General features: G+C 37.7%; 4 protein-coding genes across 18 annotated transcripts; 2 read left to right on the top strand and 2 right to left on the bottom strand.

Annotated features, from left to right (window-relative positions):
* Positions 1 to 143: 143 nt before the first annotated feature.
* Positions 144 to 18,015, bottom strand: LOC116425763 (uncharacterized). 9 transcript variants are annotated; one of them, XM_076364773.1, is made up of 9 exons: positions 17,963 to 18,004; positions 17,308 to 17,373; positions 13,418 to 17,103; positions 11,250 to 11,569; positions 9,630 to 10,142; positions 3,962 to 4,239; positions 3,253 to 3,462; positions 2,604 to 2,891; positions 144 to 1,831 (listed from the first exon to the last, which is right to left on the bottom strand). In XM_076364773.1, exons 4-9 carry the CDS (start codon positions 11,563 to 11,565, stop codon positions 1,682 to 1,684), a joined length of 1,755 nt encoding a protein of 584 aa, XP_076220888.1. In that variant the 5' UTR covers positions 11,566 to 11,569; positions 13,418 to 17,103; positions 17,308 to 17,373; positions 17,963 to 18,004; the 3' UTR covers positions 144 to 1,681. The 9 variants fall into 9 exon arrangements, with proteins under 9 accessions (XP_076220888.1, XP_076220887.1, XP_076220886.1 ...); XM_076364772.1 differs by having other exon boundaries at positions 13,418 to 17,676; positions 17,963 to 18,015; XM_076364771.1 differs by lacking the exon at positions 17,963 to 18,004 and adding an exon at positions 17,809 to 17,920 and having other exon boundaries at positions 13,418 to 17,676.
* Positions 18,016 to 19,079: 1,064 nt separating this feature from the next.
* Positions 19,080 to 20,347, top strand: LOC116425806 (methylglutaconyl-CoA hydratase, mitochondrial). The gene is made up of 2 exons (XM_076364774.1): positions 19,080 to 19,828; positions 19,904 to 20,347. Exons 1-2 carry the CDS (start codon positions 19,080 to 19,082, stop codon positions 20,061 to 20,063), a joined length of 909 nt encoding a protein of 302 aa, XP_076220889.1. The 3' UTR covers positions 20,064 to 20,347.
* A 74-nt stretch (positions 20,348 to 20,421) lies between these two features.
* On the bottom strand, positions 20,422 to 26,253 carry Pmm2 (phosphomannomutase). 7 transcript variants are annotated; one of them, XM_076364779.1, is made up of 7 exons: positions 23,307 to 23,449; positions 22,644 to 22,784; positions 22,417 to 22,505; positions 21,836 to 22,030; positions 21,487 to 21,754; positions 20,733 to 21,045; positions 20,422 to 20,586 (listed from the first exon to the last, which is right to left on the bottom strand). In XM_076364779.1, the coding sequence occupies exons 3-6, from the start codon at positions 22,474 to 22,476 to the stop codon at positions 20,780 to 20,782; spliced, it is 789 nt and encodes a 262-aa protein (XP_076220894.1). In that variant the 5' UTR covers positions 22,477 to 22,505; positions 22,644 to 22,784; positions 23,307 to 23,449; the 3' UTR covers positions 20,422 to 20,586; positions 20,733 to 20,779. The 7 variants fall into 7 exon arrangements, with proteins under 7 accessions (XP_076220894.1, XP_076220892.1, XP_076220893.1 ...); XM_076364777.1 differs by adding an exon at positions 22,938 to 22,990 and having other exon boundaries at positions 20,422 to 21,045; positions 23,307 to 23,400; XM_076364778.1 differs by lacking the exon at positions 23,307 to 23,449 and adding exons at positions 22,938 to 22,990; positions 23,094 to 23,226 and having other exon boundaries at positions 20,422 to 21,045.
* Positions 23,352 to 25,924, top strand: Sgsh (N-sulfoglucosamine sulfohydrolase). The gene is made up of 10 exons (XM_031973958.2): positions 23,352 to 23,496; positions 23,709 to 23,838; positions 23,933 to 24,069; positions 24,140 to 24,290; positions 24,362 to 24,600; positions 24,761 to 24,880; positions 24,968 to 25,174; positions 25,251 to 25,420; positions 25,507 to 25,653; positions 25,721 to 25,924. The coding sequence occupies exons 1-10, from the start codon at positions 23,382 to 23,384 to the stop codon at positions 25,859 to 25,861; spliced, it is 1,557 nt and encodes a 518-aa protein (XP_031829818.1). The 5' UTR covers positions 23,352 to 23,381; the 3' UTR covers positions 25,862 to 25,924.
* Positions 26,254 to 26,412: the final 159 nt, after the last annotated feature.

The following is a 26,412-nucleotide window of genomic DNA, read 5'->3' as shown; positions in this document are numbered from 1 at the left end:
GAATCAACAGGGTGTCAAAGTGCCATTTCAATTGCAAATTGAAAATTGAAATTGAATATTGATTATTGATTATTGAATCAATTTGCAAATTGAATAGACAAAGGCAACATGTTGGAAGGGAATACATTAAATGCTTAAATAAATAAAAATAAATGATTCATATTTATGGGAAATGTGTGAAAGATTAACAGTAATTGTAAATTGTCTTTAAGCAAGGTACATTGAACAAATGAAAGACAAAAGTTATTTGTCTACACGCTCCTTTCTGTACTGTACGCAAATATAATATATAATAATCATTGTTTCACTCTCAAGTTAATAATAAATCCTTCAATCGATAAAGCGAACGTTTCCATTCTTTTGTATTTTGATTTGTATCGTCTACTTAAATCTAAATTAAGTGTTTTACGTATTCATAGGGGATTCCAGGAATGCCTAACAAAATAATCCAATGAATTTCAAATGTAATCCAAACACTACATTTCCATTCACCTTGCATTCATCTCTCATTCACCTTCCACTCATGGTAACAGCTCTATAAAAATCCGAATTTCATCTCAGATCTCACCCTTAAATTTCTCAACGAACACTCGAGTAATTATCGTCGCGATCGTTCATACAAAAGAAAAAAAAAAAGAATAAAAGCTCGAAAGAAAGAAAAGAAATTCATTTCTGTTTACAATACACTCACCGCAGCGTCGACGTATGTATGTATGTATGTATGTATAAATAAATAAATAAATAAATAAGCAAATAAATAAATGAACAGGTAAATGCACGGATAAATAAATGAATAAATAAATACAATCGTGGAATAATAAATCAAATTTCGTAACCGTAAGCAACATGTTCCTACATGTACAGGGTATCCCCGATAATTTGTACCATTAATTTCGTTTTTTCCTAAACGGTAAACATTAAAAAAAAACTGAAGAGGAGAAAGTTGTAGTACATTTCACTAGCAATATAATAGCCTATCTAAATTTTGTATATTTCTAATATTTCTCTAGAAACAAAGGTGACCTTCATATTTTCCAATACAATGCTACATATCTTTCTACATTATATATCACTCAAGAGTCTCTTGACTCTAAAACTGTAAAATTATAAAATTATATTTAATACTGAACCGTGTATAACTCATCAATTTAAAAAATATTAAAATAAAATTGTTCCTCAATGTACTTTGAATTTATTAAAAAAAATATCATTTTCTAGTTAGAAAATCCTAAATATTTCCAACGAGACACTGCGAAGCGTTAACATTGAACGTGTTTCCTAATGTTTACCATTTAACACTAAACCTACCAGACGAGTCAAAATGACCCATTCCTGGTTTCTTCTTTTTGCAATTATTAAAAGGATGACAGATATTTCTTGAGGAGATTATTCAAGAAATTGATATAGTAACAAGTATACTCTAAGAATTTCAGAAAGTGAATTTAACTGCTCGGTAGGTTTAGTGTTAATAATCTAAAACCGACGGTGCAAATTGTCGCGGATACCCTGTACAGCGTCGCGGCGTCAAGAGTATCGTGAGAGTCCTTCAGAGTTCTACCACGTATACGTATCTGTTGGTTCAATTGCTGAATAAGTGGGTTTGCTTTTCTGATAAAATCGATAACGAATGATTCAACCGATCGAGCCGGCGAGACCTTGGAGGATCGGGAAAGCGGTTCAACTAGGCGGCGATCACTGCGACGGGCGGAGGTCGAAGCATTGACTTGGTAGCAGAGGATAATTTCTCCGAAACTAAATGAGCGATGTGGGAGGACCTCTTCCATACGAACTCGCGAGTTCTGTCATGGTCGTCGGCGCTCTCCACTCTGACCTGTAACAAAAACATTCGTTAGCACGATAATGACGAATGGCTGATGAAATTACAAGTCTTTGCGGACGAAGATTCTTTGAGATATACAAAATATTCAGCAGATGAATAATTAAATGGTAGGAAAAACAAACTATGCGCTGATCTCTTGGTGTTCGAGTAATTAAATTATTTGTTTATGATCTTGATCTTCGAAACATGAGAACTTCATCTCAAAATGTCAACCCTTTGTGCTCTGAATTTCTTTTGCATGTTTTCTTTGGTGACTCTGTATCATTAGGATATTTTCTTTGAAATGCAATTTAAAGAATAGTTAATTTGTAGAGAGCTTCTTCTTCTTACTAATAACATTGAAGATGACACAATAATATGATCCACTTTAAAAATATCTTGGCAAAGAAGCACATACTTTCTTTGAAACACAATTTAAAGAATAATCAGTTTGCAGAGAGCAACGTAAACAATTCTCACTAATAATATCAAAGACAACAATAATATAATCTATCTGAACAATATCTTAACAAAGAATCACAAAGGGTTAATATCAATGATACTTGTGCCATAATTATGAATAACGCAAAGCGACTGAAATTAATAGCAATTCCTCATACGTTTCTCACCCCATCTTCAAATAAATTAACGAAAGACAATAAAGAATGAATCACACTATTGCAAATAATCTAGTCGTCTTTACAATATCCTTCAACGTCGAAACCATAGTTCATCCTCCCAATTTACCACACTCGACACAGGAGCGCAAGGGGTGAACCCTTACTTGTTTCGGTTGAAGGACTCGAATGGAGTTCAAGGTGGCGGCGCCGCCATGGAGAACCCGTAGACTCAATTTCCCGGACATCTCTGCGGTGGTGGCGGTCGCGCTTCTCAATTCCTTCTTCGCCGCCCGACCGAACTCCTTTTCCACCTTCAAGATCAGAGGGCCAAGGGTGAACTTGGTTTTGATCATGGTGTGGTCGCTCATCATGTTCACGGAAACATCCCCCGCTCTTTGAAGACTCGCCAGTCCGTAAAGCGTGGCACGGGCTTTCGGCTTGCTTTTCTTCGTCTGAAAGTCATGGGAATAATTGATTAACCCTTCGTACTAGGATGTTTCTTACTAGAAATATTTAACATTTCTTTACGAGGCGAAGACGATGTTCTTCGAGACTAATTCGAAGAGCAATCACCAGTACATTGAGGAACAAAGCTATTTTATTCCAATGTTTCACGTATCGAGGCATTATACAAAGTTTAGCATTAAGTTAAAGTAGTTTCCTTCTTTCCTATTTAGTTTAATATTAAGTTAAAGTAGTTTCCTCCTTTCCTATTAATTAAGTAATTGATATTTAATTTAATTTGGCAAGTGATTAACTGCGCAAATTCCAGCTGAATGGCTCCACGAATTCTTTACTTTACCTTATTCTTACCTTATTCTTATTACTGTTCACGGTGGACGGGTTCTTCGTTTTGTTCTTGGTGCGATTCTTATTGGTCTTCTTCACAGTGGTAGAGGAAGCTTTTCTGCTTGGGAATTTCGCGGGTTCCGATCTGCTTGCGACGTCCGACGTGGAAGTTGTACTTGTGTTCACTGCGTTGGTTACTGTTATGGTTGTGTTCCCTGAGGACGCCATTGTTTTCTAAAAATTGTTTCGTAACATTAGCATCGAAGCAAATCTGCAGCTTTGAGAGAGCTGCGAGAAGTAGAAAATTATTGCCACTGTTTATTGATCTTTTTTCGATAACTAAACTTGTTTACGACAGATGCCGAATATCAAAGTTTCATCTTGTAAAATGTCGACATTCAAAGGATCAATCGTTCAGCTGATCAATTAAAAACTGGTGACTGCTGATCCGGAAGGTGACCAGAGAGGTCAAAACGACTGATTCCTTCTCCTTACAATTATTACAATAATTGTCGGAGAAATAACTATAGAAATTGATTTAGCGTCAAGCAAACTGAATTGTATCAATGGAAATTTCAATAACACCGAGTTCCTATAGAAAAATTTCGAAAAGTCAATTCGACGATAATTCTAGTTAATACATTTCTACTAGATACGTCTCACTAGAAAGCTACTTATAAATATAATATTCCAAGCCGTGAAAGTATCGAATCTACTAAAAACCGATGCGGACCTGCGGATTCTCGAGAGGCTCTTCCGCCATCTTTTCGCTCGTGACGACTACCGAGTGCGGCACGGTCTTCTTGGTGTTGTTCTTCTTCTTGGACTTGCTCTTGCTCTTCTGTTTGCCGGTTTTCGATTTCGAGTTCGCGTTGGAGAGCTTCACTGTGACCGGGTCGTAATTGCTGCGTAGGATTTTGTTGATCCTGCCGAGGATGGTGTCGACGAAACGATTGTACTTCGCCACGTAGATCGCCGACACGTCGCTGCTCGGTTCCGATCGCATGCCACCTGTAACGTCGATCGATCGGTCGTTTACACGGGACGGCGACACGCGCGGGTTTACCTCGAAGAAAGTGGCTTAAGCGAGATCAACGGCCGGCGAGAGTTTTTAGAGAGAAGCTATCGCGTTGGCTTCGGTGACCTTTGAGCTAAAAAGTGGAGAGAGGTCTAGGTACTCTTCCACTGACGATGGTCATTAACCTGTTAACTGTGGAATTACTAAACTTTGGAAAAACTAAACGATTTATCGTTGAAGGAATTAGTATACTCGTCGAACGCAGTTAACTGGTTAATGGAAATAAGGACAGAAGCGAGATCTAATTAAGTTAACTAAGACGTAACGACAGAAGACGGAGTCTTCTATGATTACAGATCACTTCGTTGCATTAAGTCTCTCTTCTAGTGTCTTCTTGTCTCTTTGGCTTTTTAGCTTTGAGTCTTTGATCTGTTGCACTATACTCGTTAGCTTCGGTGACCTTTGAGCTAAAAAGTGGAGAAAGGTCTAGGGACTCTTCCACTGGCGATAGTCATTAACCCTTTGCGAACGAATATTCTCTAAACTACGAGTATAGAAAACCTTTTGTAGATTCTACCAAATCACCGAATGCCTAAATAATATAGAATAAGGAGATTATGTACTGGTTTCTTACTGTTTGAGTATTCGAATCATTTGTTTGCAACTTAATATTACAAACATGAAAGTTATATCTCGGCAAAGCGTCGACATTCGTCCGCAAAGGGTTAAGTACAGACGAATCGTTTGATCCATCGAATTACACCGTTGGACGCGAGGAAAAGGTTGCCCCCTGCGTCCGCGCACGAGGATCGTCCGGCAGGTACCATAGATAGGTCTGTAGGTGAGTAGGAAGCAGGTCGTGGCCCAGATCGGAGACCAGTTTGGCTTCGCCGAACGATTCCGGCGTACCGTTATCATTGTCGCTCTGCTCTTTCTTACAAACTTAATTCATCGAGGTCGGCGCACGGAACCTTTTTCGTGTCGATTCATCGCATAGCTTAACGCTACGCGCGCGAGCTTAACGCGTTCACAGTGCTGTAATTTCCACTATTTCCCATTTGCCGGCTGAATTCTCAAAATTCATAAAACTATTGAAATCATCAATGAGTAAATGAAATTCTCAACTATACAATGTTTCCTAATTAAATCACTTGACGAGCCACATATCTGATGCTACCGTCTAACGAGTCATCAAAGGTGTCCAATGTGACATCTTACTGTGAGCCACCGGTGGTACACGCCGGTAATTTCCAGTCTTTCTCATTTGCCGGTTGCATTCTCAAAATATCGAAATTATCAATAAGTAAATGAAATTCTCAACTATACGGCAATGTTTCCTAATTAAACCACTTGACGAGCCATCAAAGGTACTGTCCAATGCGATACCTTATTGTGAGCCACCGGTGGTACACGCGTGAACGTGTCAACGATGTTCATTTCTACCGGAAGGAACCTGCGCGGAAATCGAGCTTACCATCCGATCCTAGACGCGTCTGCCCGTCGTCCATCGATCTTCCGCGAGTTTCCCACGATCTGACGCAATTGATCGCGATCGGGGGAAAAAGGTGAAATTCGATTCGTTTCGAGTCTAACGGTGACGACGGCGCATCGCGCGAAGCGATCGTTCGCGAGAGCCGTAACGGTTCGACGTGTTCCACTTGTCGTTTTCGGTGTGAAATTCGATGGGAGTCCGAGGAACGTGGCTCCGCGATCGAGGACGATCTAGCCGTGACTTTGGGTGTGGGTCAGGGTCGCGGCACGGTCCGCTCTAGGTCACCGGCCTCATTCCATTTCGGACCAGCTGCTCGGTGAAAGCCGAGAAAAAGATTTCAACCCGGTCACACCTTAATCGGTCCTCGTCTCGTTGTCGTGTAGAAAGTTGATTGCCCGATGGCATCGGAGCCAACCAATTACCGGCTAATTAACAGTTCCTGCGCGTTTCCTCGCTAGCCACCGGTTTACCCCGTTTCGTCGGACGCCGGGCACGTCTCGGAACACCATGAGTTAATTCATTTCAAACTTGTTCTAACTAGAAGCCACGGAAAGTGAGCGACAGCGATACAGAGAACAAAATGGAGAAGGAAGAAGAGATTCGACGATGTTATACAAGGAAACGTTAAAAGCAAGGATTCGAAGAGCCAGGTGACACACGTCGCGTTCGAGGAAAATCCAAGCGATATCTTCGGACGAACAACTTGCATTTTTCTCGTTGGTTCCTGAAGGAAGAGAAAAGGGAAAGAGAGAACCTAGAAAACCTTCGGAGCGCGCGGGCGCACGCGGAGAACCGATTCGACGCGATATGGTGAGAGAAATAAAAGGCAAGACACACACAGTTCGTTTCTTGTTTTTTTCTATAGAAACAATAAGTTATCTGTATTTTGCGTATCCAGAATGGACAATGTCTCTGTACAAGCTTTCTGTGCAGACGGGAAACATTGCGAGTCCAATTTTTCCGCGGAAGCAGGCGACGCCCGTCGACGACGGAATCGAAGGTTCGATGAAAGCGACTCGACGACGCACGAATCCGTTTTTCACGACGGGGTGGAAGCGAGTTTCTACTTTGAACTCGCGGCGAGAAGCGCGATTGTTGTCCCGACGCGAGCGTAGAAAGCAGAAACGGAATTTCTTCGGATGCGGCGGTCGTTAACGGTGTCGCTTGCCTCGCTGGCCCATCGATTTTCGATCGGCCGATCTCTCGCGAATATATTATGGCTCTCTTTCTCTCATTCTTACGTACAAACACACGGAACCTCTCTTGTGCTCTTCGTTCACTCGACGATCGATCGACGAACGGATCAAGAAGGAAAAGAAAACGACGTGTGGTCACCAAGCCGTCCGTGATGCCTTTCGGTCCAAGTACCTTCTCCTCTGCCGTCACCTTTTACACTTTGCCCCGCGGTTTCCAATCTGGAGGACTATGTCGGCGCCGAAATTGTTAATGAAATGTTAATACCGTATCTACAAACAAGCTTCGTATCGTAACAAACTCAGTGGTCTATTTTGTAAAGTTATTTCAAACGTGATATTATCTATTAACCCTTTGACGATTGTTCGAAGTAAAACGTTCGCAGATTCTGCTGAATTAACCCTTTGCACTTGAGAGACGATTTGATACAGGAAAATGATAAACTTTGGAATCTACCATTAACCTTTGTATACTGCGTCAATACGTGAAATATTGAAAGAAAATAGCTTTGTTAACTAATTTATGTATGATTTCTTGTTAAGTTCATTTTAAGGAATCTTGTCTACATCTAATTAGGAAGTATAGAATGTTACAAGTGGAAAACTTTCGAGTGCAAAGGGTTAAACACTGAATGCTTGAATAGAATAAGAACTACTGATTTACTATTTAACACGTTGAATGCCATGGGTCATCGGTGACCCCCAAATCGAATTGTACTATAATCCACTCGATGAAACAATTATATGACAACATTTCTACATTATAAATAATACTACATAATAGTGAAATTCAGCTAGATGAAAAATTGTAACAATAGATTATTCTCAGTTTCTTCAGATACTCATTACAGTACTCAAATGAAACCATTTATTTTCAAAATCATTTCGAACATTCGCTTTGAAAATATCAATAATTGCTAAACAAGAAAATCGAAACCAGTCCTTTTTCCTGGTAGTTCTAGTGTCAAATAATTCAATCATTTGTTCTATTCGAAACAAGGAAGTTTCAAAATGACATTCGTCAAAAGTAGTTAAGCTTAAAGAAAAATTCTTTCTAGGTAGAATAAAGGTTGGAAACCAGTACTGTATAGGAAATCAATGGGGAATCGTGAGATAGTCGACGTTCCTCTCTACAAAGTGGAAACGGTGAACCACAGACAGACAGTCGGAAAAGGCACTTGTCACCGTTGAAATCGTTTCGCCGCGCTCGCTGATCGGACAGCGCTCACACGAGTTGCAAGTACTTTAGCTATGTACAATGAATCTCCCCGTTGCGGGGCCCTTTTCCATCGGAAAGGCGTAATTGGAAGCCGTGCGAGGCCCGTCGGACAGGAACGCGTACCGGAACCCACAAGGAGGCCGAGCGTTATCAATTCACCATGCTGTCCGACGCGCGAATCGTTTCGAGCAGAGGTCTCGACCTTAATAAATAGAATAAATACTAATGCTACCGCTACCGCTACCATTACCGCTACTACTACCAGAGCCAGCCGTTCCCGACGTTCGTTTTTATTTCAACAAATTATCGCGTCACACGCATCCTCGACGGGTTCATCGGCACCGTGGAAACTGTGGAAATAAACAAATCCGAATGATCGGTTTACATTTAACCCTTTGCCCTCGAGAGGTGAAAGTCACTTGATTTGATACAGCAAAGTGAAGTTGGATATTTAGTATTTTAAATTAAACTATTGCTATGTGAGAGATTTAAATGAAATAACTGTACTGCTTAATTTATCTGTGAATTGTCAATCAGTTTCAAACGGTGTTGACTATATGTTGTTGGAAAATGTTGATTTCCAGTCAAAGGCTTTCGAGTGCAAAGGGTTGGAAGCGTTTGTAAGACCGTTGTCAATGTGAGCCCATCCGACTACCGTCAAGCGTCTCCAAAGCACTGCGAAAGAAAGAATCTAATCCTCGATCGACGAACACTTCCGATCTTAACACGTTAAATGTCAGCGATGACTGAAACTACAAAATTACTTGAGAACAATCGTAACAAGATAGACGAAGCAAAATGTTTAACGTGAAAGATTGCAACGCGAATTTCTAAAAAGGATACCTAGAAAAATGGAAAACCATAAAACGCTCAATATCTTCGCAGCACTTAACGTGTTAACGATTCATTCATGAATCGGTAATTTCGAGTGGTAAACCGGAATCGTGAGCTCCGACAGCCGCGGCTCTCCTCCGTTGAAACGAGGAGAACCCGAGCGGACGAGTTTCTCAGGAATGCCGAGTAAACAGCTCGGACTCTCCTCCGTTTAATGATCTTGTTAATTAACTAGTTCCGAAAGATTCGTTTCACGTGTTCATGGTCTACTTGCGCAGTCTGCCGTCGGTTCTCTCTCGGTTGCGAGGCGGTCGTAACTCGTCTGCCATCGTTAGCGGTTACTTTCCTTTTTCATGGTTCCGCGGGTCTCGCGTTCCCGATGACACTCGCCTCGACGGAGGAGATTGGTTCACCGATTCCGGTGGTCCAAACGACGAACTCCGCTCCGACGGACCGGATGGGGCGGGAAGAAGGATGAAGAACGGAACTGAGCATTCGATCGGGAGCGGTAACCCACTCGTCCCTATTACGCTATTACGGTCAAACGGCGGCTCGGCTAGGGCGCGGCTTTCGAAGCTTGTTCGCGCGACTTGCGCGCGTGTTTGCGGCCCGCGCCGTGCTTCTTGCTCTTTCCCTTGAACTCACGTGCTTGTCTGGCACCAGCGATGTCTGCGATGCTGTCGACGTCGTCGTCGTCGTCGTCATCATCATCGTCGTCGTCGTCGTCGTCGTCGTCGTCGTCGTCCTCGGTGTAGACTAGGTCGACGTCGTCCTCGTCTTCGTCGTCGTCGTCGTCGTCTTCGGTGTCAGCTTCGTTGGTCGCGACGGCTGCCACGTGGATGGGACTGGCGACGGACTCCGAGCCTTCCAGCGGCGTCTCGTGGATACCGGAAGCGGCCTGGCCCTCCGGCAGAGCGTTGCCTTCGTCGTCCTCCGCGTCGTTGCTCGCGTCCCCGTCGACCGCCGTCGTATCGGCAGCGTCCGCGGCTGCGGCCGCGCTCGCGACGTTCGTCGACAAGTGTTCCGCTTCCTGCGCGGCGTTCAAATCCGCTTCCACCGCGGCTGGCAGTGCTGGGGCTAACGGCTGGCCAGCTGCCACTGGGCCAGTCTCCGCTGGGCCGGAGTCCTCGTCGTCGTCGTCGTCGTCGTCCTCCTCACCTGAAATTGTTATAGTATTAGGAACAGATACTGGATTGATCAAGTGTTTTAGGAGCGTGAATGGTGGTTTTTGAGCTCGACGCTTGAATGGACGCGGCTCGAGAGGTATATAAGATATCCTGCGGTATCTGGGTCAACGCGAACAAAAGTAGCGCGTAGAAATTCTTTCGGAACTGGGATCGCCGTCGATTTATGTTAATTCGGGCGAGTTTCAGGCTGTACCGTTACGAGCACGCGAAACGCACCGAGTTTGCGTAACGGCTTGCGAGTTCCGTCGATGATACGACACGAATGACGGTACTAATGACGAAAGCAAAAGCTCCCTTTGAGACTGTCGGGGGTATCAGTCGGTGACCCCTTGACCTACGGTACTGTGAGCTTTTCCTCAGTCGTTTTCGAATAGAATTTTAGTAAACTATCACTTAATATGCTCCAAATTTTTGTAAGAAAGAAGAATTTTTGTAAGAGAAATGTAGAGAAATGATATGAAGATATCTGGAAAATCAGCAGAAGCTGTAACTTAATCATTGACAATCAGTGCACTTTATAAACGAGATACAAGCAAAATTTCTGGCAGTGTTAATTCTGAATTGAATATTATTTTTCTATTGCCAACTGCTTCCAAGTAAACGTACAATGTTCCTCTTTCTATACTGAACTATAAACAATAAGACACGTTGAACGTTTAGGATTAGGAAAGAAGCTAGAAAAGAAGCTTATTTCATCAGAAACTATTAAAACACTTCTAATTAACCCTTTGCACCCGAGAGGCGACTCCCAGTCAAATGATCCAGCAAAATTATAAACTTTGGTTCTCATTAACCTTTGTACACTGCATCAATACGTGAAATATTGAAAACAAATAGCTCTGTCACCTAATTTATGTATTTCTCGATAAATCCATTTAAAAGAATCTTGTCTACATCTAATTAGAAAGTCTGGAACATTCCAACTGAAAAACTTTCGAGTGCAAAGGGAAATATATTATTATTATTATTATTAATTGTTATTAATACTAATCAAATATGTTATATTCTAATAAATAATAATTATCAATTAAATATTTATATATATATATAAATAAATATTAAATATTTATACGATTACCTAATATGTCCTCGATGAATCGCTCCAAATAATCAGAATCGTCATCATCGTCATCGTCGTCATCATCGTCGTCGTCATCATCATCGTCGTCGTCGTCGTCACCAGTGATATCAAAATCAACATCGTCGTCGTCGTCGTCATCGTCGTCGTCGTCGTCATCTTCGCTGACCGCGGGCGGCTGAACCGCCGCCTGTCTTCCGGTCGCGACGGCGTTCCGGTTCGACGACTTCTCCTCGGAGAGGATCTTCGGCACCGGTGTTGCGAACGATCCGATCGCCAGGCAGCACATCACTGCCAATACCATCGCGAACTTCATGGCTCTGGAAAGAACGGGGGCCTGTTAATAGCCATTTTATACCTGAGTCGACGAGTACGCGTCCTTCGCGAGTAATAAACATACAATCCCATGGAATTTCGTAATCCCATCGATCAGAGACCCGATCGGTCATCGGTTCGTTCGCCAGTGTTTTTGATAAAATGGCCCTGACAATGGAATTATGCATCCTTCGCGAGTAATAAACATATAATCCGAGACTCGGTCACTGTCGTTCGTTCGCCGGTGCTTTTGATAAAATGGCCCTGACAATGGAATTACGCGTGCAAAGGTCTCACGGGGTCACGATGGAATTTCAGCCGGTCCCGTCACATTCGACGGATTACGATTCCCATGGTATTTCATTCACGCACGCGGCTCTCCGTCCCGTGCGAATAGCTAACGGTAGACAAACGAACGTTACTTGGCCATTTTCCAGGGAAGCCTATGGTAAACGCGCCTCGCCGCTTTGCCATTCGAATCGAGGAGAGATTCTTTCTTGCTCTCGATAGCGAATGCTCGATTCTGCGCGAGGAATTTCGAAGTTCACTGGACGAGATAGGAAGGACACCTTGAACCCCATATGATTTCTCAACTGTGATGTAACTTTGTTATTAATAAATGTATTGGAAAAAAATCGTATGCGTATTCTATCCTTTGCTCTAAAATAGAACTGACAACAGAGACATATTCGAATCCGAGACTCGAATATTTATTGCTAAATGTTTAACACTATACCAGAAGTGTCAGACACCCGAAATTTTCAATTAAAATTATTCTCTCAGTTCAATGATCCTTCAATTAAATTTCAGCGTTATATAGTTAATTTCATAATCAGGTCAATTCATATATGATTAAGCTAGAATAATTCTAGTGAAAATTCCAGGTGTTCCCAGCATTGATAGATAACCTTTGCACTCGAGAGGTGACTCTTAGTCACTTGATTCGATATAACAAAATTACAAAGTGTTATATATAATATTAATTTTATTTCTATAAAATAGCTTTGTTCTTTAATTTACTTATTTCTCATAAGTTAGTTTCAAATGTCGTCTCATAGGAAATGTTTCCATTGAAAAACTTTCGAGTGCAAAGGGTTAAAATCTTCACGAGTCACAGGCAAGCCAAGGGGTTAACCCTTTGCACTCGGAAGTCTCTCAGTAGAAATATTTGAACATTTTCCGATGAGATAAAGACGACGTTTGAAACTAATTTAACGATAATTCACGGAATTAAGCAATAAAGCTATTTCATTTAAATATTTCACATTGCAAAATATAATTTCAATTTAAAATACTGAATATTCAACTTCAGTTTTGCTGTATCGAATCAAATGATGACTGAAGATCACCTCTCGAGTGCAAAGGGTTAACACTAGAACTACCACCAGTCAAAATGACTCGATTTTTTAGCTTAGCAATTATCGATATCTTCGAAGCATCGAATATTCGAAATGATTTTGAAAATAGTTTCACTTGAGTACTATAATGAATGCCTGAAGAAACTGAAAATAATCTATTGTTACAATTTTAATAGTATACTAACCATTCCACGTTCATCTAGCTGAATCTCACTATTACGTAGCATTATTTACAATATAGAATGTTGTCATATAATTGTTTCGAGTGAATTATAGTACAATTCGATTTGGGGGTCACCGGTGACCCATGGCATTCAACGTGTTAAACAGTAAATCAATAGTCCCCTTATTCTATTCAAGCATTCAGTGTAGAAAATAATCTATTGTTACAATTTTAATAGGAATTGTATATTAATCGTATGCTCGGTAGTTCTAGTGTTAAGTACTCGGACAAGTAGCTCGACGATCGAAAACCAACGGAACTTTAGCACTCACCCGGTTCGATCACTGAAATCAGTCTGTCTCGATCCAGGATAACGACGAGAATCCTCTTCCTCGATCACTGATCTATCCAGGAATATCCGAAGGGGTTGTCACCTGTCGGAGATGTCTTTCTCTCTGTTGCTCTGTCTGCGTGCCGGGTTCCTGCGGAACGTGCCGTTTTACCGGAAACACGATCGAGCGTCAATCGGTTCTAGGTGATATCGAGGACGCGACCGATCTACCGAGCGACCCGGTGAGAGTGTTAAAACAGACGAGGCGCCTCGCTACGACCCTTTTATACCGAGCTACCTCCACCTCCTTCGTTCTCGTTCGTCGTCCTCTTTCCCGATCCAGTATTGCGGCTCCTTCGTCTGCGGTCTCCACGTGGCCGACGCTGCGTTTTCCCCCTTCCTCGGACGATGCGCATTCGAAAAACCGAAAAGCTGAAAAGCTACGCCGGTCGTGACGAAATGAGATTGAGATTACCTTGGGACGTTGGGTTGATGAAAGATAGATACAAGATAGAGGATTGGTTCCTGAATGGAGTTCGATAAATTGGGATACGTTTCTAAATATGAGGATTGTTTGATAAACGTTTGAGATGTTTGTTTTGGAATCTAAGATGAGGTGTATTGGAATGTTAACTAGTTAACTGTGGAATTTAGTTGGAAAAATCTCTGGTTTTTTGTAATAAAATTGAAAAATGGAGCGTGTACTCGTCGAAGGACGAATGCACGTAGAGTAGATTTTAATGAAAGATCAAAGCGAAACAAAGAATTACATATTTATGTGAGAAAATAAAGAACTGGTATCATGTCAAGCTTTACGATGACTTTACTAGTTGAACATAGTTAACTGGTTAAAGAGATTCAATGTGTTTTTAATGTTAGATGCATGTGTTTTGAATATTAGAACTATGGTTTCAACGTTATGGACTCGTGAATTATTTGCAACGGGCTGTATGATAATTCATTTAAAGTTGGGGGTGAGAAACGTATCATGATCAGGAAATTACTATTAATTCCAATCGCTTAGCGTTGGCCTCAATGTTAGTGAGTCATTGATATTCACGGAATTTTCAATTGCGAGGGCAGCGGTGTGTCTAATGGCGAATTTTCCAGGTGAAATTCTTTCCCTTAACCCTTTGCGTGACTCGATACGTCTCATTCGCAGGTGTGATTCTTTATTAAGATATTGTGCAAATAGATTATATTATGTTATAATACTGCTCTTTACAAACTAACTATTCTTTCAAATGCATTTCAAAGAAAATATCCTAATGATACAGAGTCACTGATGGAAAAATGCAAAAGAAATTCGTTGTGCTTCTTTGCCAAGATATTTTCAAATATCTTTTTCAAATATCTATTTATAATCTATATTATTATGTTATCTTCAACATTATCAATAAGAAGAAGAAGCTCCCTACAATCTATTCTTTCAAATGCATTTCAACTCAGATATCCAAATGACAGAGTCACCAATGGAAAAAATGCAAAAGAAGTTCATAGTGCAAAGGGTTAAGAGGCCACGCGCCACGGATCCGAAAGACATTCCGTATCCGATCGGCGCGTGTTAGAAACGTCGCGGGATCCAAACGAAAATCTGGAATTCTGTTTGGAGGGCGAGGGCGAGGACGAAGACGAGGAGCGAAAGCAACGGCTGATCGCTGGAGCGATCGTCTAACTGTAAATGCCGGGACTGCTTCCTTCCCCCTCGGTTTAGCCGCATGATACATCATCATACATGCTCCCTCTTACGATGATATAGCGTTCATCCGACGTCACACGACCGCCTCGAAGCAATCGGATTTTTCTCTCAGTTGTATTCCACTCGGCCGCGCCAGATTTCACGTTTCGATTAACCAGCGGCTCCGCAACGATTATCAATTTTAATCAATTTAATCTCCTCTATCCGTTTCCGGCAATCCGCGCGGCTGAGGCTCGGCCTCGCGCTGAAATAACCGAACCATCAAAACAATGCGTTTTAGCCGAGCACTCTGCCGGCGAGGTTCTTACCAACGTTTTCGACACTCGCGTCGGTACAACGTTGACGTAATATCGTTACAATTGTACTCGTGTGTCCCCGTGCTATCAGGGAACTCCTCTCGAGCGCATTATCATCCCTGCGTTTCTTGTTTTTACTTTCTCTTTCAATTTTTCATCTCATCATCGCATTTCATTCTCTCTCTTGACTCAGATTTTTTATACTTCAGCAATTTCCAATCATACTACGCCTCTCTTAAAAATATTCTTTTCTCTGCTATCTTTTAACACGTTGACTGCCACAAGAATTAAGTGTTAACCTTTTGCGGGCTGTCGACGTTTTGGCGAGACGTTCATATTTGGAAGACCAAGCAAACGAGTGAATTAATTACTCGAACATCTAGAGATCTGCAGAGTTTCCTTTTTTTTCTATTAAGCGATTGATAAATCATTTAGTTTCGTCTGAAGGTTTTGTATATCCCTAAGAACCTTCGCCCGCAATGGGTTAATACATATTCTTTCATAACAGAGGCAAATGGTAGTAGAAAGAAGTTAATACTAGTAATATGATACTAAATCATTAAACATGTTATCTACTATTACTAAATAACATGTTATTTATGCAGTATAATAGTATAGTATAATAGTATATCTACTATTACTAAATATACTTATTCAACTAAATTCTCTTGGTGATCATTCTGAAGCAATCTGAGAGCTCCAGTCATCGGTAACCACCGCAGTCAACGTGTTAATAGATACATTAACATAGTCACGTTTCGAATAGTAATAACTATGATTAATTATTTATTAAAAACGTTGGCGCCTCAGGAAACCGCTTCAGTTTATCACCCCTGTCCATTCAACCTTCGGCGGACTAGATCGCGACGCAGTCATCCAATCAGCCCCTTCCGATACACCTTCCGAAAGTCACTCTCTCGATCATTTCACTTCTCTCTCTTTCTCTTTTTTCTCTCTCTCCGTCCGGCCGGTGGCCACCTGTGTACACGAGAATGTGCTCGCCGATCGCAGGCAGGCAGGCAGGCAGGCAGGCAGGCAGACACACATCCTGATTACTAATTCACGAACGCCGCGGACTACTTGCTCGACGCATTCTGACACCAAATCCCATATTCCGAGCGCACGGAGGCCCGAGACGGGAAACGGTGATTCTTGCGGGCTCGCGAGTCGCATAAAATGCTAGACGGTTCTGCGAAAACAGCCGGGGAAACTGGTACACGGTAGTCTTCGACGATTCATTGTTTCGTCCTCCGTTTCTTCTATTTCAAGCGTGACGAATGAGACGGTCGATGGAGGATGATCAAGGGAATCGTAATAAAATCATTGATCTCCAGGTGAAACCGGGGACTCGCGTGTACATCCGTCTACGGTTGGATTATCGGCATCGTATCGTATCCTTCTCTTTCTGTTCTTTGTTTTTGTTTTTTTGTGTTAAGGGAAACTGGAACATCTTGTGCGGGAGGAATGCGAATGGGAATGGCGCTGTGGAGAATTAATTGATGATGAGTTTTTTACAATTGAAATCGGTGCCTACGAATTTGAATGTTCGATCGGTGAATAACGAATGACATTCCTCGAGTGAATGACACGGCAAAGAATGCCAGCGCGAACCACGTAGCGTTGAATGATTTACGCACATTAGCTTTTACCATCTCTTCCTTCCCCTCTCTTCCCCTGCCGGCCCCATGCCTGCTGAACATACAAACCTCTGCTGTTTTTTCTTGGTTTTATACGTATGTTTGTTACATATAAGATGTTACGTCTTAGGAAATAGGAGTGTTTTCTCTTAATAAGTTTGACGATACATGGTAAAGTAAAATAGAATTAGCTTTGGATACCTGGAAGTGTAATACAGTAGAATCAAATCGTATAATATTCTTTGTTCAAAGTTTATACCTTGATTTTATGGTTGCGGATAGAGGAAATGGTTTTTTACATCTGGTTCAGGATTCAGAGTATTTACTGTAAGGTGTTTTAAATGTTAGTCTTTGAGAAATTATTGAAGTATGTTTAATACAGCACACCCGATAAGAGAGTTTGTGTAAATTGCTGTGCGGTATTTCATTTGTTCTTGTTCAATAAGAAAATGGTATGAAAAGCGTAATCGGAGAAACTTGATAAGAAGGAAAACAAAGCAGCGAGATTGAGTTCCTTAACTTTGTCCAATAACAATGAGCAATAGTCCTCCAAGTTCTTACTCTCTTTATTTTATTGTGAATAAGTGTGAACAGTTGTTATACGCTTCTTCTATGTAACTCTTGGTATCTGAAAGGCTTCATGATAAATTATATGTGTCAAAATAAATGGTTAGTTCATAATCGTATCGCAAGTAAACCGGTATAAGTATGTATTTTCTATACATTGAAAATTTCTTCAACGAAATCGAAATGAGTTTACTTGATCCGCGTGACAAGAAAATTCTGTTGAATTTCTTCCTCCGAAGATTCTTTAGATTCCTCGGTGAATTTTACGAGCAACTGTATATCATGAAACAATCAATGAATTTCCGTAAATTACAGAATACGCGAGACCTTTCGATTTCTAAAACAACCTGTTGCATCTGTGTCCTCGCTGCGACAGTACTGAAAGTGGGGTTGAGGTTACGTCGTTATATTTGAACTTTCCTCGATTCTCCCTTCCACAAATAATGTTGTGATGTTATTGGTGAAACGAGACAGTGCATAAAGTCTGAGGAGTTGCCTGCGACATTCCTACTTACACAGTTTGGAAAAAATACGGTACGCACATTTTTTTACAATTGATCGATCATTTTCCGATAAGATTAAATTCGTTTGATAATTCAGTTTTTCTATTATATAATTTCCGTTTTCTTATTTTTTATTTACGACTCGAAATAACGAAAAATAAATAAATCGTGTTTACAAATTTCTTGCACGTTTTTTCGGCAATCTTTGTTTATTTAGTAATATTATCACAAGTAAATATCGCATAATGTTATCAAAAATAATTTCAAATTCTATAATGCTGAATTTATTTGATGTAAATATCATGCGAATGTAATAAACAACCTGTACGGTTTTTTTAGTTTTTAATTCAATTACAAGTAGTACGTGCAAGAGTTTGTTTATAAAATTTTTAAAGAAAATTTTTAAGAAAATTATTAATTTAAAAAGTGTTATGACCTTTAAAGAAAAATGTGACAGGCTTGAAGTTTTAATGAAATCGTTATTTCAATGTCACCTTCAACATTTTGAATAAAAACGTGTACTTCCATTACATACATACATTATTAGATCTTAATCAATTACCTTTGATCAGTGATTTACCATTAATAATAATAAGTATCGATTGCAATTATCACTTTTAACTTACATAGGTGTTTCACTTGACTTGTCAGTTGTAATTACATTCTTGCTTAAAGTTAAAAATTCTTGTATTATTTATAGCTTACACAGCAAACTAAAATGAAAAGTATGAGCAATTAGTGTTATCTTTGATCAGAGATAATTGTGCTTGAGTTCTCTTATAAGTTGTTTTCTTTTGTATACATTATATTTTGTTTGTGCATAACACATATGTGAAACAATTCTTTTTATAAAATTAAGTAAAATTATTGCATGTACTTACACATTCTATTTATATATTTTCTAGATCATTTTTTCATAAGACTTAATTTGGTGAAAATTTGGGTATATCAACTTTATGTCATGGCTACTTTAGTAACAAATGTCAGATATAGCCCATTTTTCCACTCCATATGTGCAACTACAATGAGAGTATTGTCTACTAATGCGATGCTAAATCCAAAGGATGATGCAAAGGAAGTAATACTTAAATACTTGGATGGAAAAGATAATGGCATTGTAGTGTTGGGATTGAATCGGCCAACCAGTCGTAATGCTTTCGGAAAAACTTTAGTGAACCAACTAAGCGATGCTATCTCCTGCATCAGAGAAGATAATAAATTACGAGTGTTAATTATCCGCAGCTTGGTTCCAAAAATATTTTGTGCTGGTGCAGATTTGAGAGAAAGGATGAAGATGGATAATTCAGAAGTATCCACATTTGTTTCTTCATTGAGAAACGTTATGAACAATATAGAATCTCTACCTACACCAGTGATATCTGCTATAGATGGTATAGCATTGGGTGGAGGATTAGAATTGGCACTAGCTACTGATATTCGAGTAGCATCATCAGAAGCTAAAATGGGTTTAGTAGAAACGAAATTAGCCATTATGCCAGGAGCTGGTGGCACGCAGCGACTTCCAAGGATAATTGGACCTGCTAAAGCAAAGGAACTTATTTATACAGCACGTATATTAGACGGTGATCATGCTATGAAGATTGGTCTCATTAATGAGGTTGTTCCTCAAAATAAAAATGGAGATGCTGCTTACCAAGCTGCTTTATCCATTGCTAGGGAAATATTACCTAATGGACCAATTGGAGTAAAGTATGTGTTAGACACAAAATTATGTTAAATATTTAACAAATCATATTAACATTCTGTTTTTTTTTTATGTTTCAGAGTAGCCAAAGTAGCAATATCAAATGGTCTTGATGTGCCTATCGAGGATGGACTTGAAATCGAAAGACAATGTTATAGTCAAATTCTAGATACAAAAGACAGAATCGAAGGACTTGCCGCATTTGTATCGAAACGTGTACCTGTTTATGAAGGCGTGTAAATATATGAGCTGAACTTACCATACATTTTACAAGACGTTTACGCTTGATTAAGGATAAAAATTAAGACAAAAATTTTATATGTTTACCTATTTTGTAACTCTTATCCTAAGGAATCCAGATCATGTTATCTGTAATTTTTGTGAAATTGATTTTTTATATTTATGTTGTTGTTATTGTTAAGATATATATTTTACATGTATAGTTTATACAGAATGTTGTGCATATGCCTGTGGGGAAAGAAGGGACGTATATTTTTATGAAAATAAAATTATTATATTTTTAATACTGATGTCTATTTTCCTGTCACCTACACAAGTTTAATTCATAATAGAATAATAATAATAATAATAATAATAATAATAATAATAATACATTTTTATTTTATATTTCTTTGTACAACATTAATAAAGCATCATTTGAAACTGTCTCAAATATTGCACCAATGTCAAAATAAGACTCTTTTCCCTTGTTCAGCGAAGTATAGAACAGTGCAGTTACTCTTTTATTAGTTGAAGAAAAATTCTAGGAAACATAAATTTACCATTTATTTTACTTCCAAAATTTATGATCATTTGTAAAGTCTTTGTTTGACAATGACAAGTGTATATTGTGATTGGAATGTGTACGAATATAACGTTTAAAATCAAATGATGTATCATATAAAATACCTTATGATCCTTGGATAAAACATTCTATACAATGAATATTTGACACGTTATGCACATTGCATAGGAACGGCTAATTGTTCTTTTTCTTTGTTTTCTTTGACAAGTGCCATAAGAACATTAAGTTGATTAATTGTATCCTCTGGACAAGTCACACGATGTCCGATCGTTAAATCGCTCTCATAAATTTCATAATCATTACCACCTTCTGCTGTCTTATCACCGAAGAAATGTATTTCATCGTAACCCTGAATGTATCTAAGGCAGTACGTTTTATCCCAGCCAACAGGAAATACATCAAAAGATATTTGACCTCCTATATATGCAAAGCAATTCATTCTTGTTACTTATATGGGGAAAGTTGTTGTACTCTTGTCTAATTATGAAAACTAATTGGAAAATATCAATACAAGAAAGCAAATTTGATACTCATTGAGAATACAAAACAGATGAAATTGTTTTAATAGTGTTCAAAGTTTAGTAAATGTCTGGGTTAATCAAAATATTTGATTCCAAATATAGGAATGTAGTAAGTCTAAATATTGTACTTAACACATTGCGAACACGAAAACCTTGTGATCTACGTCTTTCGCGTATTAGTGATTATAGATAAGATTATATTTGAACAACGAAAATACATAATGATATTTGGTGGAAGAATTTATATGTTGAAAAATGATTCGATAAATAGTTTAAATGTCCGCTCTCCACAATGTTTTAATAATAAAGATGACTTGCAATGATCATATATATTTACCAATACTGTATGTTAAAGCCAAATCTGGAAATTCTTTCTTAAGTGTTTGAATAAATTTTTGACGAACTTGATTCTCATTGTCATATTCATAAAATTGAATACGTTCCTCTGGAGTACAGTTACGACCAACTGGTGATACATTTAGCATTCCTGATCTGAATTCTATAAAAGTTCCTCTTTTAAATGGTAAGTGCAATTCAGATATGTACTTCAAACAAAAGTTTATGAAGTCTTGTAATGCATCTTCACCAATAATACTTTGAATTGTCTATAAGAAGTTGATTTTAAAATGAATTATATCAAATTTATAAAAGCGTCACACAAATTTGTTTTTACTTGTATATTTTACCTCAGTCGGTAATTTTTTACCATCCTTATATGCAATAAGTCCATTTTCTGCAAAAACATATTTATACTTCTCAAATATACTTCCACCACCTAACTGTTCCTTTAGTTTGACTAGATCGGATCCTCCAATCACAGCTATATCAAATTCCTTGCGAAGTGTTTCTAATAGGAATTTCTCCACATTTGATTTAATTGGCTGTTAGATGGTCAATGCAAAAAAAAAGGAATATAATTACAGAAAAATAACTTTCATAATGGTGTGAGTGGGTCAGTTCTAATAATTTTGAGTAATTAAAACATACCAAATATTTATCTATGTATTTAGTATTTTGCTTTACAATTATCTGTTATCTCTTCCTCGGTAATTTAATTCTTTTAGCAACTTTATGTTGAATATAATATTTTAACTTAAAAAGACAAATGCCTTGTGCTAATAGGTAACTCAAAAGTAATTCAGGATAGTTATGTTAATTAACTTTCTCTGTACAAATGTACAAGTAATGAATGGAAGTAGTGAAACAAGTATGTTTAATTACTTCAAATTAGGAAACCTTGCACTCACCTGATATGAATGAAATATACCTGTCTAGGAGAAGTAAGTGTGCCATCGACATCAAATAAACATATTATCTTCTTGGACATAGTAAAATGATGTTTTTTAAGGACTTAGTCTGAAACACAAATTTCTCTTTCAAATTTATAATAAAAGAATAACTGTAAAAGATATAAATATATTTGTTACAATAAAAATTACAAAAAAAAACATTAAAAATATAATGTGTTTGTAAGTTAATAAAAGCAGTTTTCACCGTGAAAAAAAACGACGGTATAGAGTGAGTGAATATACTTGTAAGTCACGTGCAAAGCATTTCCCATCATTATATATTAACAATCCCCCTCCACATATAACGTCCCCATTCCTTCTCACAGATTTGAACCACCTCTTAAAACTGAAAAGCCCAGTGGGAAACAGTCACATATGAACATACCAAAATATCGAAATATCATAAATTTATACCGAAACAAATTTTCAAAAATGTAATTGGTTTAGAAATATTACTGATAAATAAATATAAATTTATATAAATCTGAAAAAGTAGTACCCTCTTTTCATTGAGCCCCTCAATTTTTTTTTCTATGAATGGATTTAAAATTTCTAAATCGATAAACAGAAAAACAAAATACAATATATCTTTGAAATATATTAAAATTACAAATTTTTGGTCAAAAATACGAATTTGAAAAATTTTACGAAATACCGCTAATGTTGTTAAATATAACCTATGTTGAAAATCTAGTACCACAGTATATAACCGTATCAGAAAAAAAAAAAATATATGATATAACTATATTGAAAGATTCATTTCGTATGTTTCAATGAAGCAAACTTTTTTCGCTTTTTTAAATTTTGAAATTGATCGAGTATTGTAAAAAGTGATTTAAAAAAAGAAATGAAAAAGAAAATGTATTACAGACGACACTGTAGTTAATACGTGGCCAGTTTGACGTACTGCTTAACGCGTTCTATCCTATCTGTTCGAATAACAATGTTTGAAAGAATCTGGCCGAATAAATTATATTGTCTTATCATTCTTATCTTATTTGATTTACGTAATTTAAATGCAAACACTGCGGCCCGTAAAAATGTTGTATTACTTTTGGGTAATAATAAGCTATTGTTTCTTCATTAAAAAATTCAAATGTTTAAATTCTGTAAATATCTGGATTCAAATAAACTCAATTTTAATGTTTTAAACATTTTTAAAATTATAGTTTTCTTTAAACTTTTTCTCATAGTGTAATACATAACATTAACTCTATTGCTTTATATCAATTTATGATATTATTAAATATTTAAAATTTTCTTCATGTAGCTGATGATGGAGGATTTGAAATGCGATCCTACTTAAATAAAATTTGCCAGACACCTAATTTAGACAAATTGGCAAAAGAAAGTTTGTTATTTAATAATGCATATTCATCGGTTAGCAGCTGTTCACCTAGGTATGATTTAACATTTTATTGTTTCCTTAATTTTCTCAAGTTTTGAAAATTATATTGTAAAAATTTGATATATATAAAGATTTTTGAATTTTAGCCGTGCTTCTTTACTCACTGGTTTACCAAGTCACCAGAATGGAATGTACGGTCTCCATCACGGAATTCATCACTTTAATTCCTTTGATAATGTTCAAAGTTTACCAAAAATATTAAGAGAAAATAATATACGAACAGGTAGATTTGTATTAAATGGTAACAGTAACTTTATAACAAATCCATAAATGGCATTTAACATATTTTTTAGGTATTATTGGAAAAAAGCATGTAGGCCCGGATAGTGTATACCCATTTGATTTTTCACAAACAGAAGAAAACAATTCAATCCTTCAAGTTGGTCGCAATATTACTAAAATTAAACTTTTAGTGAGAGACTTTCTTTCCCACAATGGAACACAGTATGATATCATTATGCATAGAATTATTATTTTTTTTTAAAGGAGTGATATAAATAATTCAAAATTTTTAGGCCTTTCTTTTTATATATTGCATTTCATGATCCTCATCGATGTGGACACTCTCATCCAGAATATGGAAATTTTTGTGAAAAGTTTGGCAATGGTGATATTGGCATGGGTAGTATTCCTGACTGGCATCCAATATATTACCAATGGGATCAAGTGAAAGTTCCTTATTTTGTTCAAAATACGGAAACTGCTAGACGAGATATTGCTGCGCAGTATACAACTATATCTCGTTTAGACCAAGGTACAAATGAAAATTAATATTTTATCTTAATATTATGTTAATGTATTTCTGTTTTGCTGATATTTATTAATAATATGATAAATGATTTATCACCTGTCAACAGTATAAAATGTAGAAATACTACATTTGAGAATTATGATAGAAATTTGAAATTTTAAAGGTGTGGGTCTAGTGCTAAAGGAAATTGAAGATGCTGGTTTCAAAGATAACACATTAGTCATTTACACATCAGACAATGGTATACCATTTCCAAATGGTCGAACAAATCTATATGAACCAGGTATAAAGAAACAATTTAAATATAAATTTGCCTTAAAAAGGTTTGAAGACACCTGTTACACATAAATGACAAATTCTTTTCCATCAGGTTTGGCAGAACCTATGATGATTAGGTCACCAAACCCAAAGCATAGGAAAAATGCTGTAACATACAGCTTAACATCTTTATTGGACATTGTACCAACACTGTTAGATTGGTTTGACATCACCTATACGAATCAACCTTCATCCAATGAAAATGAAGTTCTTTCCCCACAATTAACAGGGAAATCACTTCTTCCGCTTCTCGATCAAGGTAATTCCAAAAGATATACTGTCTTTGTTATGAAAATGATTTCCAATAATATTTTATTGTGCATTTTTACACACAGAACCTGTTGAAAACAATACTGCAGTTTTTGCCAGTCAGACACATCACGAAGTCACCATGTATCATCCCATGCGAGCTATTAGAACTAAAAGATATAAGCTAATACATAATATTAATTACAAAATGCCATTCCCCATTGATCAGGATCTTTTTGTATCGCCAACTTTTCAGGTAACCTGTAAAAAATGGAATTATTAACTTTAGAAAGCAAAAAAAAAATGAAAAAAAAAATGACTAACTTTCCTTTTCTATAAAAGGATCTTCTGAACAGAACGAGAACTAATCAACCTCTCAAATGGTACAAAACATTGAAAAGTTATTATGAAAGACCAGAATGGGAACTATATGATCTTAAATACGATCCAGAAGAAAGAAATAACATTGTTTCTAAGTCATCTGTACAGGTAGATATAAACAGAATCGTGTTATTTCAATCATTGCAATATCATAACATAATCACATACATTTTAGGATATATTCACTGATCTACGCAAAAGATTATTAAACTGGCAAGAAGTAACAGCAGACCCATGGCTCTGCGCGCCCACAGGAATTCTGGTTAACATTGAAACTGAAAACCCTCAGTGCATGTCATTACAAAATTTCCTTTAGAACAAACGAATGTCTCAAATTTTGTTAAGACTAAAATAATCACCATTATATTCATTACCAATATTTATTACTAATCATTCTTGAAACTATCAAAGGTATATTACACGTGACACACGTGATTTATCGTATTTATAACGATTACTAGCATTGTAAGACAAATACAAATATTGGGAACCTAACAATCAATAAATGATCACAGTTGACAATTTATCCAACTACTTTCTCCTAAATTATACTCACCAAAATACTTTACAGTGGAAGAACAACGCGCGGTACGGAAACGTTTTTCATATTTCTTTCACGGTGTTTTGAAAGAATTTCATTTAGCTGACGCACGTAAGTCGAGGACTTGTTCGCAGACTTCTCGACCGCTTTCAATTCCGTGGAGATTTCATTCATCTAAATAAATACACATCGATCAACATTTCACGGTCGCGTACAAATTACGGAGTTACGTTTGTTTTATCGGATGAGATCTTACGTATTCCTTGTATCCTAAATATCTGTTGTACTTCTGATTATTATTGTAGATTTGTTTCACTTGTATCATA

The sequence above is a fragment of the Nomia melanderi genome, chromosome 2 (assembly GCF_051020985.1).
Source record: "Nomia melanderi isolate GNS246 chromosome 2, iyNomMela1, whole genome shotgun sequence".
Classification (NCBI taxonomy): Eukaryota; Metazoa; Arthropoda; class Insecta; order Hymenoptera; family Halictidae; genus Nomia; species Nomia melanderi.
This window is presented reverse-complemented; position numbering and strand designations above follow the sequence as displayed.